Consider the following 16,684-nt stretch of genomic DNA (forward strand, 5'->3'; position numbering starts at 1 on the left):
AAAGAATGAATGAAGACAGTTTTAACAACAGTGAAAGAATCTATTGCCTTGCATTTTTAGGTGTGATAATTATGATAATACCAATGCATAACAATTGGAACCAAGTTATTTCAAACTAAAAAAATCTAAGGAAAATATATATGCAAAATATGGTATCATTAGTGATTAATAATAGGCTGAAAACACATATATACTTTTTACAAATAAACTAAATCATAGTTGTTCACTGGTCTTGACTTCTGGATCCTTGGAGTTCTTAAAGATGAATCTTAATCTTTCAAGGTGGCTTAGAGGATGCATTTAGTTTATCAATGTTGATGGCGTGGAAAATTCTCAAAGGAAAGAACTCTGTCTCTCTGGATAGTTTATCAATAGGCCAGTGAATGCTTTACCCTTTTATTGAGCCAATCAATTGTGTTTGTTGATTATTCCAGCTTCACAGGAAACCAAAAGGCTCATGAGAGTATTAATAAAATGCTTTTATTCCGTAGAAGAGAGGCACTTCACAAAAATTAAATTCTTTCTGGAATTCTCTTTGGAATGCTACAAGTTTACCCTGAGCACATTGCACATAAAATAGGTTCTGTATCATTGTGATAAGGGAGGGAGGACTCTGCAGGGCCAGGTAGGATGCCATTTTCTAAAATGAGAAAATTAAGATCCTGGGTAGTCAAGTGACTTTTCGATAGCCCAAATGAAACTTCTCTTTCTGTCTGATTTACCTGCTCCCGCTCTACCTCCTCCTGTAAAGATATAAATATCCCCTAACTACCTTAAGTTTACTTTATAATCACCAATTGGTCACTGCCCCCAAGCTTAGCCCATTCTAATATATACTTTTCACTGCAGCTGACATGATCTTTCTAAAATGCACATCTCATCCTATGACTCCTCTCTTTAAAATCCTTCAGTGGCTTTCTGTTGCTTTTTGGTAGAGTAAACCTTTCATTGGGTCAACAAGGTCGGACCTAATCGCCTCATTAACACATCACTAGACACATCTCTCATGCTCTTAGCTTCACCACCTCTGGCCTTCTAATTCCTCAACCTGTTATGCTCCCTACACCAAATGATTTTTAGAAGGGATAATTCCTTCAGGTATCTACTTAGATCTCATTTCCTCTCCCCATGCCCTACATTCTGTTCTTACTTTCCTTACCCATTCTCCCTAATTCTGCATCATAAAAGATCTGGGAATTGTGATGATGGTAAAGCAGGGTCCACTCCTTGAGCATTCTGGGGGGTGTTGGGAAGTGGGGGGGCAGGAAGGCCCTTGGAAGGAACAATCCTGCTTGGTTGCTTTGTCTCTGTCATGTAAATGATTGGGATTTCTGTTTGTTAAAAACAAAGCTGTTTCCTTCATCACGATCTTGTGTATCCTCATGGTTCCCGGGGTGGGTAGAAGGCTGTATCAAATGGCATGTGGGATTCTCTGGGTCTAAGAATCTAGCTTTTCTCCTGGGTAAACTATCTTTCTGTTCTTAAGCTCAGTTATTATGTTCCTTCCATGTTTCAAAATGTCTGTTCCAAGATAGCCCTAAGGATTGATGAGAAATATTAAAGCAGTTGAAGGCGCAACTGAATGATTGTCCTTTGTGAATTTATTGTCATTCTTTTTTTTAAGATTTTTAAAATTTATTTGTCAGACAGAGCAGGGGAAACAGCAGGCAGAGGGAGAAGCAGAATCCCCACTGAGCAGGAAGCCCACTGTGGGACGCCATCCTGGGACCCTGGGATCATGACCCAAACCGAAGGCAGTTGCTTAACCGACTGAGCCACCCAGGTGTCCCAATTTATTTTCATTCTTAAGGCAAAACCATCACATGCATGCTGGTAAATGTGTAACAATCAACCATAGGGGGAAAAGGGGGGAAGCGTGTATTTGCAATATTTGCTTGTTTCTATGGTGGAAATTCTCCCACCATGGCCACTTCCAAGCTACCAACGTGCAGTAGCACACCACTTTGTAGCATTTCCACTGGACAGAAAAAATAGGTGCAAATAACTTCAAGAAGGCAGATAATAGTAAAGTAATAAAAGTAAATAAATAGTATACAGTAAAGTAGTAAAATAATTAGAATGCGATGAGTTTTGAGTATTTATCTTTATTTTTAATATAATTTATTTAATTCTAATTTAATTTAATGTTGAATAATGACTTTCTTTAGCAACTGGCTTGCAAAGTTCCTGAAAATGTAAAAATTAATTCTCATAAACTGGTGTGAATCAGTTTAAGCACATACTGAACACCATTTTCTCCCCTTAACATGAACGGTCTGTTCACACTGAGATTCAGCAAACATGAAACTTAAACTTCCTGATTCCCTGTCGGAAATTAACTTCTGTATAAAATTAGAGTTGTGAGTTAGGTACTAAAAGTATTGCAAGTAAGAAAGGTTAAGAAATGTTACACTGATCTTTTCTCACTGTCAGGTGATTTTGTTGTTGTTTCAGTATGTTTTTCCCATGAAAGAAACACACACCAACTTAATAATGTATGGAAATTTAAATCTTTGTATCTAATGGTTTACAGTGTTACTCAAATGCTGTCTGCTAACCCACAGCATTATTATCGCCTGACATCAGGTTGAAAATGAAGATTCTCAGGTACTATCCAGAATTCTTGAATCACAGTCTGCACTTTGACAAGATCCCGAACTGATCTACACGCACAGTAAATTTTTGAGAAGCACTGACAGACTGAGAATCAACTTGAAGTTAGGCAAGTCTGGCTCTAGTACAACACTGTGATGATGGAAATGTTCCATATCTGTGCTGCTCAAAACATTAGCTGTTAACCACATGGGGCTATTGAGCACATGAAATGTGGCTAGTGCCTGAAGAAGGTCCCCTTGAGTATTCAGCAAAGTACTGGATTGGCACATGTGTATGAGGAAATTATTCAGATTGGGAAAGAGAATAGTGCTTACCACTAGGAGATCCAGGGATGGTGCCTGTTCCTATAAATCCAGTGCTTCATACAATGTATTAGGTGCTTAGCTAGCGTTACTGTTGGTGTTGCTGTTGAATCCTCATGCTCTTAAGAAAGTTAATGTTACTAACCCTCATTTATAGATGAAAGCAGAGGAGCAGAGAGGTTAAGTGAAGTGTCCAAGATCACACAGCCAATAAGGGGTAGAGCTGAGTCTCAAAATGGTTCTATTTGACTTCAAAACTCATATTTTCAACCACAACGCTGACCTCCAATAGGAGATTATTTTTTTTTCCTCTGCTCTTCAGTGCTGAGCTCGCTCCAAATCAACGGGATCTCAGTAAAAGTTGATCCTCAAAAGTGTTTGTGGGTAATAAGAGAGATGGTCCTTCCATAATCCATTTCTGGAAAATGTCAGTACTCCCTAGGAAGCAACTCACACATATTTCCCATTTTCCCCTGCACTGATGCTAACGTGATTTCTTAAATGCTGACAACGTGGGAAGTTAATTTGAGACTTGTCCTCTCTGGTAGAAACTAGAAGTATAGGACAGTGACTTGGTGATCTGAATAGCTGTCTGGACTTCTTTCCATCACTTTGTCAATTGACAATCTGTCAATTCCATTACTTTCTTTCCATTACTTTGTCAAACCCAGGCTCTCTGCCCTGGGTTTAATGAGTTTATTTTTAATGTCCCCATGTGAAATAATTTTCCCCATTCACAAACTAAAATGCTCTGTAATTTGCAACTCTTCCCTGGTTGCCTTCCCAACCCTGATTGATAACTTGATTGTCTTTTTTCATGTCATCCCCTAACCTCTAGGCACAGTTGTCTTGGCATGCTGGTCACCTCAGGGGCTCTTTATCATCTCCAAGACCAAGTAGAAAGTTTGTATTTTTGGTTTATGTAAGCCACATATCAGCTGTGGATCTATCACCCACTGAGACCGAAATAGGATCACCTCAATTCTAGGAAATTCATATTTCTCGCCAAGATCTCTGTGTCTCTGCATCTTCTGCATGAATACTCCTACTTCTGGGCTCAGGTTTTAGTGGGTAGTGCCTCTGCAGGTATGGAATTCTGCTTCTTTGTAAGTTCTATAAGCATTTAAGAACTGCCCCCCCCCCAATTTGGCTTTGAGGTTAGCTGACATAAAGCTAATTTGGGGGAGATTTCTATTGTATCAGTGCAAATGACTTCAAATTGAACATTAGATATTCTTTTTTTTTTAAGATTTTATTTATTTATTTGACAGAGAGACAGCCAGCAAGAGAGGGAACACAAGCAGAGGGAGTGGGAGAGGAAGAAGCAGGTTCCCAGCAGAGGAGCCTGATGCGAGGCTCTATCCCAGGACTCTGGGATCACGCCCTGAGCCGAAGGCAGACGCTTAATGACTGAGCCACCCAGGCGCCCCAGATATTCTTTTTTTGAAATGCCTTTTAGCTACTCCCACATTACTGGACTTTTACCCTGCATGGTCTCCAACTGTGCATTGTATCTCTGATTCTCCTCTTACCCTCCGTTTAGAAGCTAAAATATATTTCTTTCTTTGCTTTAGGAAGACCACTCTAGCCACTTTCTAAAATATTTACCATGGTGCCTGCTGATATTCATACTCTTTGGTCTACCAATAAGCAGCAGTCCAAATATTGGCTCAAAAAATTACAGTAACCTCCCCAAGAGGAATTCTGGTGCCAACTGTTAAGACAATACATTTGTTGCTTCCATTGACCTAATTTTGGCTTACATTTCCAGCCTCATCTTCCCACTAGTGTACGTGCTATTTCTGCTATCAACATACTATGTTTTTCTTCATTTCCATATTTTAAAAAGTGTCACTACTTCTTCCTGGAAGTCCCTTCCCTCCTCCCATTTAAAAAAAATATATATTTTTAAAGATTATTTATTTATTTAAGAGAGAGTGAAAGTGAGCGAGAGATAGCACAGAGGGAGAGGGAGAAGCAGACTTGATGCCAAAAGGAGAGCCTGATGCGGGACTCAATCCCAGGACCCTGAGACAATGATCTGAGCCGAAGGCAGACGCTTTAACCGACTGAGCCACCAGAAATATATATTTTAAAGGGAAAGTCGTGCCTCTTATACAATATAAAATTTTTAAAAAATCAAAGATTTTATTTAACTCATTAATTAATGTGGGAACTAGTAAGATGCTACAACACGTTCAAAGGACAGTCTAGAGAGCAGAAACATATATGGGCCACACAAGCCATCAAGAACACAGAGATAAATTTGCTTCAGAAATGCAAAACTGGTTTATTCCACATTGGGGGAAGAAGATCAATTCTTCATCAGAAGAAAATGCATTTGTGCACCTCTGGACAAAATTAATTTGCACTGCTCTAAGTTGTCTACAAATTACAGAGTTATTAGTAGCTCAAAGGCCGCGAAGGGCACAAAGACCCCATAAAACCAGGTATCTTTGGAGGATGTGCTAGACACCACTTGGTTTTCATTAAAGACGTCCAGTAATCTTTTTGGTGCATTTCCAAGGAATTCACAATTTTTCTTTGTACTCCCTTTCTCTTCCTCTACCATCTTCTGCTCCTTTCTTCCTCTCTTTGCTCCCATTTCTAGTTCCCAGTGGTTGACTCAGACCTTTCTACATAGTCTCAACCTGTGTACTTAATAACCTATCTACAGTTTGTGCAGAATCTGCATCACTAGCTTGCTAAACAGTGGGTTTTTTTTAAAAAAAATTATTTCTTTCTCCTTTTGAACAGAATTGGGAAACCATTTGTGTGCTTAGGCTTCTGGTTACTCTAGTGTTTCATTCTGCTGGGTTTGGAGGCTTGAATTAACTTGAACTAGCTGTACGGTTTCTTAATACATTTTTTCCATATCTTAGACTTCAATTTCTTCTGTACGATGTTGGAAGGTTGAATTAATTCAAATATTATTTTCTTTAACAAAGAAGGTAAGAGCAAAAGGGACTTTGAGGAATTCCATATTTTCTGTCATTTGTTGCATTTTTATGCAAACATATTCTATAAATAGTCGTCCTCTGCTTTATATATTCATTTACTTGCTCTAAGAATAAGGTTTGGTTGCCTGTAACATTTATCACAATTCTCAGAATATTAAGGGAGTTAGTTCCTGGCACTTGGTTTATAAGTTAATACAACTGGCATTTATCTTTTGTCATTTCTGTATTTATGTCCTAAATGTGAACTATTTGCATAGCTGTAGTGCTCTGGTTTTGTTATGTTCTTCTCTACTTTCTTCCTTCTTGGGATGATACATAATAATACTTTTGGAACTGTATTGTACTAGTCAATACTTTATAGAGGTAAATTGTATTAAGGCTCTTGAGAATTCATGCTATATAGTTCTTACTGGAAGATACTTTTTACCAAGTGACTTATTAGGTGGCCACAGAAGGGGCCTGTTGACGCTGAGGCAGTATTTTTCAGAAAAAAGATGGCCAATGAGTAAACAAAGTGGCGTTTGAAGAGCAGAGGTGAGTAGGATCCCATGCTGGTGTAGAGAGAAATTTTGTGATCACAAGATCGTGTATAATGTGAACAAACTAAAGCTATCCAAACAGTGTCACAGTGATTCCCCAGTGACTTAAAAGCACAAGTAAGAGTTACTATTCTGCTGAATTTTCAAGTCAGAATCTTGCCCAATGTTAAGCACAGAGAGAAAAATCTTATGCTGTTCTCCTAAATGCTCTGGGTGCAGTTGGACAATCTTTTGTGTGGTTGAGGCTTTAAAAACTGCTGCTCACAAAGCTGTGGGGGTTGAGGATTGCCGGCCTGGGTTGGAGAGGAAGGCTCTACCTGCAGCAGTCACCGTAGTGGGTAGAAAGCCAGGCTGCGGTAGATGGGGCCAACCTTAAGTGTGTTGTCATGGAATGGGCACCTTCATGGCCTCTGTCCATGGCTTCTCTTATGAGACCTCTGCTATTTGTGTATCTTCTTTGGAGACATGTCTGTTCATATCTTCTGGCCATTTCTTGACTGAATTTTTTATTTTTTGGGTGCTGAGTTTGATAAGTTCTTTATAGATTTTGGATACTAGCCCTTTATCTGATATGCCAATTGCAAATATCTTCTCCCATTCCATAGATTGCCTTTTAGTTTTGTTGACTCTTTCCTTTGCTGTGCAGAAGCTTTTTAACTTGGTGAAGTCCCAATAGTTCATTTTTGTGTTTATTTCCCTTGACTTTGGAGACATGTCTAGCAAGCTGTTGCTGCAGCTGAGGTCACAGAGGTTGCTGCCTGGGTTCTCCTTTAGGATTTTGACAGATTCCTGTCTCACATTTAGGTCTTCCATCCATTTTGAGTTTATTTTTGTGTGTGGTGTAAGAAACTGGTCCAGTTTCATTCTTCTTCATGTGGCTGTCCAGTTTTCCCAACACCATTTGTTGAAGAGACTGTTCTTTTTCTATTGGATATTCTTTCCTGCTTTGTTGAAGGTTAGCTGACCAATAGAGCTGATGGTCCATTTCTGGGTTTTTTATTCTGTTCCATTGATCATGTGTCTGTTCTTGTGCCAGTACGATACTGTCTTGATGACTGCAGCTTTGTAATACAGCTTGAAGTCCGGAATTATGATGCCTCTGGCTTTGGTTTTCTTTTTTAACATTACTTTGACTATTTGGGGTCTTTTATGGTTTTGTACAAATTTTAGGATTATTTGTTCCAAATATATGAAAAATGCTGATGGTATTTTGATACAGATTGCATTGAATGTGTAGATTGCTTTGGGTAGCATAGACATTTTAACAATATTTGTTCTTCCAATCAGACATTTCTCCAAAGCAGATATACAAATGGCAACTAGACACATGAAAACATGCTCAACATCACTTGACATCAGGGAAATACAAATCAAAACCACGATGAGATTACCACCTCATACCAGTCAGAATGCAAACTGGTTCAGCCATTCTGGAAAACAGTATGGAGGTTCCTCAAAGAGTTAAAAATAGAGCTACCCTATGACCCAGGAATTGCACTACTAGGTATTTATCCAAAGGCTACAAGCATAGTGATTTGAAGGGACACATGTACCCCAGTGTTTACAGCAGCAATGTCCACACAGCCAAAATATGGAAAGAGTCTAGATGTCTATTGACAGATGAATGGATAAAGAAGATGTGGAATATATATACAATGGAATATTACTCAACCGTCAAAAAGAATGGAACCTTGCCATTTGCAACATGAGTGGACTAGAGGGTTTTATGCTAAGTGAAATAAGTTAGCCAGAGAGAGACAAATACCATACGATTTCACTCATATGTGGAAGTTAAGAAACAAAACAGATGAACATAGGGAAATGGAAAGAAAAATAAAATAAGATTAAAATTGAGAGGGAGGCAAACCATAAGAGACACTGAACTCTAGGAAATAAACAGGGTGCTGGAGGGGAGGTGGGTCGGGGGGAAGGACAATTGGATGATGGGCATTAAGGAGGGCATTTGATACCCTGGGTGTTATAAGCAACTGATGAATCACTAAATTCTACCTCTGAAACTAATAAAAAGTTAAAACATAGGGGAAGTAAATACACCACTAGCACAGATGGGGGTTATTAAAAAAAAAAAGAGAGAGACCTCTGCTATAGCTTCCTGGAAAGATTAGTGGGGAGGGGGAGAATTTAGCTTCAAAGGTAAACTCCTAGAATTCATGGTTTTTCTTCTTGCTCTTCTTGCACGGTGTCTCTCCTGTCACAAGCCCCTGAGCTGCAGGCAGCTTAGCTGCATCAACCAGTTTTAAACAGTAAAAGGGAATGGCAGGGCATAAAGTGTACAACCGAAAACAAACAGGCAAACAGTGATGTGCCAGACATTGTTCCCATTGCCTTACGTTATGAATTTGTTTACTCTTCATTTTGCCTTGCAAAGCAGTAATCCATTAAAAAAAGAAAAGGCTCTTCTTGTTTTACACAATTTACAGTCATAGTTAATCCCAAACCTTGGTGGGTTTAGGGGAATGTGAGGGAGGGGAGTCCTTGTCTCTGGTTAATTGAGTTAATTTCTGTCCTCTAGTACAAAGTGTCCCCCTGACCCCCCACCTCTTTCTCTTTTAATTTCTAAGGGAATAAATTCAATGTGTGAAGGTTGGCCATGTCCTTTTGCAGATGGCCAGACCCTGAAATATTGATTTGGCATTTGATACCATGACTGAAATCACACCGAATCTTCCAGCTTCCTATAATTCATGCTAAACATCTTGGTCTGCTTCTTTATCTGTTTATCTGTCCATGATTCTCACCAGCAATATAGCTATGGTAGCAGGTCCTCAGGTGGCTTTGTGTGTCTTATATTTGATGAAAATCTTTGGGTGACAGTGAAAATAGGACTCTTTTAAAATAATTTTTTTTGGGGGTGGGGGCGCCTGGATGGTTCAGTCAGTTGAGCATCCAACTCTTGGTCTCAGCTTAGGTCTTGATCTCAGGGTCTTGAGTTCAAGCCCCTCATTGAGCCTACTCAGGCCCAGTGTGGAGCTTACTTTAAACAAACAAACAAACAAATAAATAGTTTTTGGGTTATTTGAAACTGTATACCATAGAGTAATGAGGCCCAACTCTGTTTTTTATGATAACTAAGGATGTTTATTATATCCCCCCAAATTGTCAAAAGCTACCAGTGTTCCTTTAAGAATAATAACAGCTAATGCTTCCATAGTGCTTGCACTGTGCCAGGCCCTGTTCTAGTTGCTGTATGTATGTTACCAAATCTTAATCCTCACAATAACGTCTGCCAGCAAAATTAGTTTGACTTGTTTCCTTCCTTCTATCATTTTCTTCTAATTCCAAGTCTCATGTGCATGCAGTAAGTGGTGAGACTTAATGTCACAAACTTACGCTTGATTGCAAGGGAGGCTGTCAAGGCAGGCCCAGGTCTTTGCCTTGGGAGTTTGGACTCATCGTGAAGAAAGTGACCACATATGGGAATGTGTTTAAAAGATTCCAGGACAGCATAAATGTAAATAATGCCACTATGGAGACACCGGAAGAAAATCAGGAATGTGGCATCACAGAAGCCAAGGGAAAAGTATGTTTCAAATGCCAACAAGAGGTCCAGTGCTGTGAAGAGTGAAAATATTCACCAATGACCTTAGTGAGAGCCATTTCTGCAGAGTGTTGGGAGGGGAGAGAGATGGATTGGACTGAGGAGAGAATAGGATCTGAGGAAATGAAAATAGTGACTTTAGGCAACTCTTTAAAGATCAGCAGTGAAGAAGGGGAGAAATATAGGATAGCAGTTGATAGAGTGGGAAGCGGGATCAGGCTTTTTTTTTTTTTAATTCAAATGGAAGGATTCAGTGGAGAGAAGATGATGAAGATATAGGATAGAAAAGGTGTAATCAGTAATAGTAAGCTTCTGAGAAGGAGGCTGGGGATGGTATTCAGAACACACTACTATTTCAAAACGTGGAATAGATGAGAAAACAGTAGCAATGGTAGAAAGTGGCTGCCAGCTCGCTGAGGGCTCTGGTAGGGTAGGGAATCTTGCAGGTATAGGTAGCAATGCCCATCTGGCCTATTTCACAATTGCCTTCAGCGTGGTTTAGCTGCCAAGATGCAGGCACAGAGGGAACAGATAGTGTATTTATCTGGGATTGGGTTTATGAAATGATAAGGGTAGAGGAGTTTAAGATGTTGGTGAGAGAGTTACTAAACTGACAGACCATGTAATCAAAACTGAATGACAGGAGAAGTAAACATGGTGGTGGTGGCGGTAGTGTTAACTAACAGGGAGTTCAGCGACCTGAATGTCCCAAAGATACAGAAGGCTGTTTGTGGTGGACAGTGGTTGAATAATCAAATTGGAAAGATAGAAGTTTTGGGTCAGAAGCAGATGTGGTAGGCAACCTCTAAGAAAGTTTACAATGGGACGCCTGGGTGGCTCAGTCGGTTAAGGTCTGCTTTCAGCTCAGGTCATGATCCCAGGGTTCTGGGATCAAGACCCGCATTGGGCTCCCTGCTCAGAGGGGAGCCTGCTTCTCCCTCTCCCTGCCGCTCGCCCCTGCTTGTGCACGTGCTCTCTCTGACAAATAAATAAAATCTGGAAAAAATCAAAACACCAAGAATGTCTCCCTCTCATCTTTTCCCAAGGAACAGACTTAAGTAGGCCCTAAGAGGAGATGAAGTAAAGAAGATCTGTATGCAGCATTTTAGTACAATCGATGGCAAGGTCCAAAGTGATGGAACCTACCCTGCTGGTTTTATGGCTATCACCAGCATTGACAAGACGGGGGAGAATTTCCATCTGATCTATGATACCAAGGGTTGCTTTGCTCTTCAGCAGATTACACCTGAGGAGGTTAAGTATAAGTTATACAAAGTGAGAAAGACTCTTTAAACCCATTGTAATTTGGTTGCTTCCCCAGTATTCCACTGAAAATGTATCTACTAAGGTCTCGATCACCAATGAATCATTAGATCCAGTGGACATTTTCCAGTGTTTGTAGCATATGGCATATGATGGTGTTCTTCATTTCTCCCACTTAAAGACTTTCTCCCTCTGCGCTTGTAGAAAACTACTTCTCAGTGTTGTCCCTGCTTCCAAACTGCTCCTTCCCGGCCTCCTCAGAAGTCTGTAAATTGTTGATTTCCAATCTCTGGCTCTACTCAGATGTGTCTTTTGGGCTCTACACCTGTGTGTATCCACCTGCCTACTCAATATTTCTTTGTGAAGTCCCACAAACACCTCAACTTTTTCAGAACTGAATAAAATTTTCCCTAAATTTATTTTAAGAAATGAAGAAGAGTAGTGTTATTTCTATTGATCATGGTCTTCAAAGGAGAACGTTTACATGAATGTGGAAAAGTAGTGATTTGGATATGGTAGTGAGGGATTGGATGAATTCTCACTGCAGCTTCTGGCTTCTAGGCACACAGGCCACAGCAGATGAATATACCCTAAATGAGGGGGATCAGTGGGATTTCCAGACCTTAGAGGAAAGCTAAGCCTCAGTTCAGAGGAGATGGGAAAGCCTTCAGTGATGAGATCAAGCTGAACTATAATTTTTTTTTGAACTATAATTTCTTGACAAAGAAAGAAAGATTTAGAGTGTATAACTGAGAGAGGAAAGTAGCTGAAAGGAGGGAAATTATAAAGAAACAAATCACTCACCACGTGTTTATTGAGCTTCTCGAGGGCAAGTGCCAATCGTTAGCATCTTTCCATCCTTAGAATCTATCCCAGTGTCTGGTATATGCTAGTCTCTGAGCAAATGTTTGTTATAATAAAATGAAACTGTTGTAAATGGCTTTTAATTATTTTCCACGAGGGGTAGTGCAGTAACAGATCCTGTTCTCTGATGGTAAGAGGAAATGAGAAAGAAGGATATTAACTTTGGGCATTTAGAAGGACATAACCCAATTCTACAAACATTTATAAATGTCTATTGAGTTAGCCACAGTTGAGTGCAACACCCACATTTGTGCATCCTTTCCCCCCAGTCACATAGATTGATGGACTATGATTCTCATTGTGGCAGATTCTCTCCCTTTCCCAGCACTCAAGAGGAGATATCTATAATAAAGAACAGGTCCTTGCAGTGGATATGGCCTACACACCTCTCTTCCTGTAAGTTTATTAGAAAAGAATTTTTGTTAACAGAAATTAAATATAATGAGTAATACACCAGTCATTGGGTTATAGGAACTGAAATTTCTCTTGCTACAAATTCCCCGTTTTAGATATTTCACTCATGGTGGCAGAACTGGTGAAGTTACCTCCACATTCAATTTCTCCTGATGGTGCTAATTGTTTGGTAATGATGAAGCATCCCTGCTTGGCCATTCTGGCTCCCAGGCCTTTCAGGACTCATAGGTGACTCTCCCATGTTTGAGGAGTCCTTGGCTTTCTGAAATGTGTCACCTATACCTAATGGTCTTAATAAAAGGGAAAAAAAATGTAATTTCTGTCTTTGCATGATGCCATTTCCAACCCCCACCCCAGTGTGTGGCATTGTCTTCCTATACATTTGATAGATTTTTTTGTTGTTGTTGGGCATAGAGATGTTTCTGATACCTCCTGGACTCTTTTCCCGGCCAGTCTGCAGACATCCATCATCATGCTCTCTCTGTTGTGGTGTACCTCCATCACTACCAATCCCCTGTGAACTCACTAATTACATCATGGATCAATTACATTTGTCAGGACAAAGATTGGCAAAGTTCATCTTTGTTTCAAGGAGCTCTCCATCTATTGTATGATACAGATATAAACTCATGTTATAATTGAGAGGTAAACTAAACGATGGAGAGTATAGGAGGAGAATCGCTGAGAAGGGTAGGCAAGAGACAGTGGAGTCAAAGTTTACAAGTTTTTATTTCAGACTGGTGTATCCTTCTTGGTAGAAGTTCTAGACAGTGGTAGCGCATTTTCTTCAGGGAGGGACAGAGGCAGCTTAATTGGAATTCTGGTCACAGTTATTTAAAATTGTCCCTTTAAATGAAAAGTGGCTTTGCCTGTTATATAAAAATACAGGCGCTCCCAACTGCTTTGCCAGTGCACATTGGTATATTGTGAATCCTTTACAAATGTGTTACCCAATTTTGACAAATTTGTAAGAAGAAAGCTTGCTCCAACTGAGATTCCTCCATTTCAGTAACAGATCTCAGAATGTGAAGCTAAGCAGATCCTGGAACTGAATGTAGAGTGGAGAACAGAAGGTGTCAAGTAAGAGGTAAGAAGCACAGCGTATTGTCAAACCAGCCCCACAAAAGATGGTGTGTTTACTGAGCCTGTGCAACCTTGGCCTGTGAATTATCAAAGAGAATGTGGACGGGACGGAACACGACTCTTCCCACAGTCCCATAATGTTGAGCGTTGGGCAAGGGAATGCTTTGCTTTCTCTTTGAGACGTGCTTTCATAGACACTGTGAGACGCGGTCACACTGAGTAGTGATGGTGGTTAAAGACTGCTGACTTTTTAGTGTTCTTTTAGGTCTTTTAATCTCTTCAAGTGTGCCACTAAAATTTATAGTATTCAAAACGGTGTCCCCCACACACAATGTAGTGCATGATAAGAATCACTATGGTAATACATTTAAAATTAAAATGGCAGCGATCTTCTTGTTCATTTTTCTTATCAGGTAAAAGGCTTTAACATCTCTCACCTCAAATGAATATCATCTGTTTCTTTTTTATCTGAGCCACAGAACACAAAAGCTCATAAAATCTGAGAAGTTTTATTAACTCTCTATGATAGTTTCCCCCCATTCTCTTCTTTATCTTCCCTGCACAAGCAGGGTTATGAGGTTGCTTGATGGGTTTTTAATATTGTCAGGAAAAATCTCCCCTTGGGCATGTTTGTGCAGTAGATAAAATAACCTTAAGAGCCTTATTCAAATGAACTTATTCAAATGAAGTGGGTAGACACCCTTGAGCCAGCTCAGCACCAAATACATTTCAGATAAGTTCTCATCAACCACCCTTTGTTATCTCATTTGCAATGGAACAAAGAACCACTAGACGGAGCTAGGGCTTAAGAAATCACAGCTCTCAGTTGGGCGTCTGATGTGATGGGTTATCCTATGGAAGAAAGGTATCATTACTTGGATTTCAAAGCCTACACAAGCCTTACCGACCTCGGCTATCAGCCATCATCTCTTTACTTTGTGCCTGCACACGATGATGTCCTCAGTGGCCCAATTTATTTAGTCACTCAAATGACGATGTCTCACCTTGGTATAACACTTCACAGTTTAGAGTGCTGCCCCGGCATAATGTTTGATCTTCACGGTAACTCTGAGGCATTGCTGGGCAAGGGTCAGTCCTTGTATTTTGAGACTAGAAAATGGAGACAGGGTATCTGCAATACAATAGATTGAGTCAGTTTAGTTAACCTGGACAGTTGAGGTGGTGGGGTCTGTTTTTCCCTTTTAAACATTTTTGTGTTGACTATTATTCTAGCCTGGAACTAACTGGAAAACTCTCAAGCCATTCACACCCACTGGGGGGACATACAGTAAAATAGACAGGTAAAGAGTTGTGCGGGTGGAAATGGCCCAACGTAAGTGAGCCCAGGAAAAGTGAGCAAACGTGAGCTTCTGCCGAGAAACTTTTGGTGTACGTAATATGAAGAATCATATCAAGGGAGACCAGTACCTCATCCTTGAGGTGTAAACAGTCCTTCTCAAGCCAAGGTTGTGCTTATTACTTAATGTTAAGTGTCGGGGAAGCTGCTCACCCCATCCCTCCACCCCAAGCATTTGCCCTCAGAGCCAAGCCCACTGTTTGAATGTCTGTCAGTTTGTTCCTGTTCCCTAACCTCACACATTGATCATAACAGGTTGTTATGACCGACTAAAAAAAAAGTTATGCATATATACATATATTTTCTTGGCCTTTTGTGAAAATAGACGCTGGATAAGATTGGGAATCAGGTCAGTCACTCAGCAAATTTACCAAAGGTCCAGAGCCTGCATTTGTGCCTTTGGTTATCTTTAACAACTCAAGATAGTTCTTCTGGAGCTGGATCGGTTAGTCGGTCACTCTGCAAGTCCGACCTCTCACAACTCAACTTCTTTAACTCCTGATACAACACCGGCAACTTTCACGAACGAGGCTAACAAACCCTGAGAGGGGGGAAGGTGTTCCAAGAGTTTCAGAGCTCCCAGAGGCTCCGGCCTGAAACAGAGCGAAGGAAGAGGGTTACAGGATCACGTCCCCCCAAGGGTCCCGGTGACCTTGTTGGAAATGAATCCACCTAGGACACGGCTCAGAACACCTTCCTCTCCAGCCCAAGGCGCATCCCGAACCCATTGCCGGGCTGTGCCCAGAGGGTGGCGCTGCTAACCCAGCCTCGGCCCACCGCGGCCCGCCGCTTCCTGGCCGCTGCGGGAGCCCCCCGCTCACTCTCCCGCAGGCCGGCGGGGGGCGGCGGGGGGCAGCGCCCAGTAGGGGGCGCCCCGGCTCAGGCGCCGCGGCTCCCTCCGCCCACCCGGAAGCGGCTGCGGCGAGGCGAGCCCCGCGCGAGTGCTCTGCGAGGCGGGCCGCAGGGAGGGAGGCGCGAAGAGGGCGCGAGGGTGGCAGCCGGAGGGAGCCACCGCCCCTGGCCGCCCGGGTCCCCGCGGGGCGCATGGGGCGCTTCGAGCCGGGATCGCGCGAGGGCCCGGCGCCCAGCTTCCTGCTGCCCTGAGAAGCCGCGCCGGGACGCCCCCAGGACCCCAAGCTGCCGGGAGGATGACCATGGCCGGGGGCAGGAGAGGACTGGTGGCCCCGCAGAACACGTTTCTGGAGAATATTGTCCGGCGGTCCAGTGGTAAGAGGTGCATTCGGATTTCGGTTACCCAGGCTTTTTATCCGTGCCTCTACTGCCGACGCCTCCCGCCGCCCGGCGCCAGCAGATGCAGTAGAACCCGGAGCTCTGCTGGGAGCCGCGGCGCGGGCGCCCGGGGCTGCCTCCCGGAGGCTAGGCTAGGTGGGCAGGGTGGGGCGAGGTCTGTGGGCCCCCATCCCAAGAGGAGAGCTCTGCTGGGGACGCCTTTGGGGCGCTTCCCGCGCCTTCTCGGTCTCCTCTCCAGAGAGCGTGACAGCTGATGGGCAAAGTACTGGGAAAAGTGATGGGAAGCCGGACGCGGCACGAGCGGCAGCGCGCTCCCCATCGGCACTGCCCACCCGTCCGCGGAGGCTCGCCGGGTTCTCCGGCTGCACCCCAGGCGCCGCCTCTCCCCAGGGAGAGCCAGCAGTAGAGAAGGCCACTCGGGTCCGGGCTCCCGAGGGATGGGGGGTGGCGGCCGCTTCCACCTTCCATCGGGCAGC

At 42.3% G+C, this 16,684-nt stretch overlaps 1 protein-coding gene and 1 pseudogene across 5 annotated transcripts in view; both read left to right on the forward strand.

The window, feature by feature from the left end:
- LOC105236714 overlaps positions 1-16,061 on the forward strand; it is a 32,650-nt pseudogene extending 16,589 nt beyond the window's left edge.
- Positions 15,886-16,684, forward strand: part of KCNH1 (potassium voltage-gated channel subfamily H member 1) — a 353,228-nt gene continuing 352,429 nt past the window's right edge. For 4 of the 5 annotated variants that reach the window (XM_019797426.2, XM_034666905.1, XM_034666904.1 and 1 more), the window contains exon 1: positions 15,886-16,184. In XM_019797426.2, the coding sequence (XP_019652985.1) occupies positions 16,106-16,184 (79 nt within the window). In that variant the 5' untranslated portion in view covers positions 15,886-16,105. Of the gene's footprint in view, positions 16,192-16,684 lie in introns of all 5 variants that reach the window. The other variant, XM_034666902.1, reaches the window with a different exon arrangement.

Source organism: Ailuropoda melanoleuca, chromosome 8, assembly GCF_002007445.2.
Source record: "Ailuropoda melanoleuca isolate Jingjing chromosome 8, ASM200744v2, whole genome shotgun sequence".
Lineage (NCBI taxonomy): Eukaryota > Metazoa > Chordata > Mammalia > Carnivora > Ursidae > Ailuropoda > Ailuropoda melanoleuca.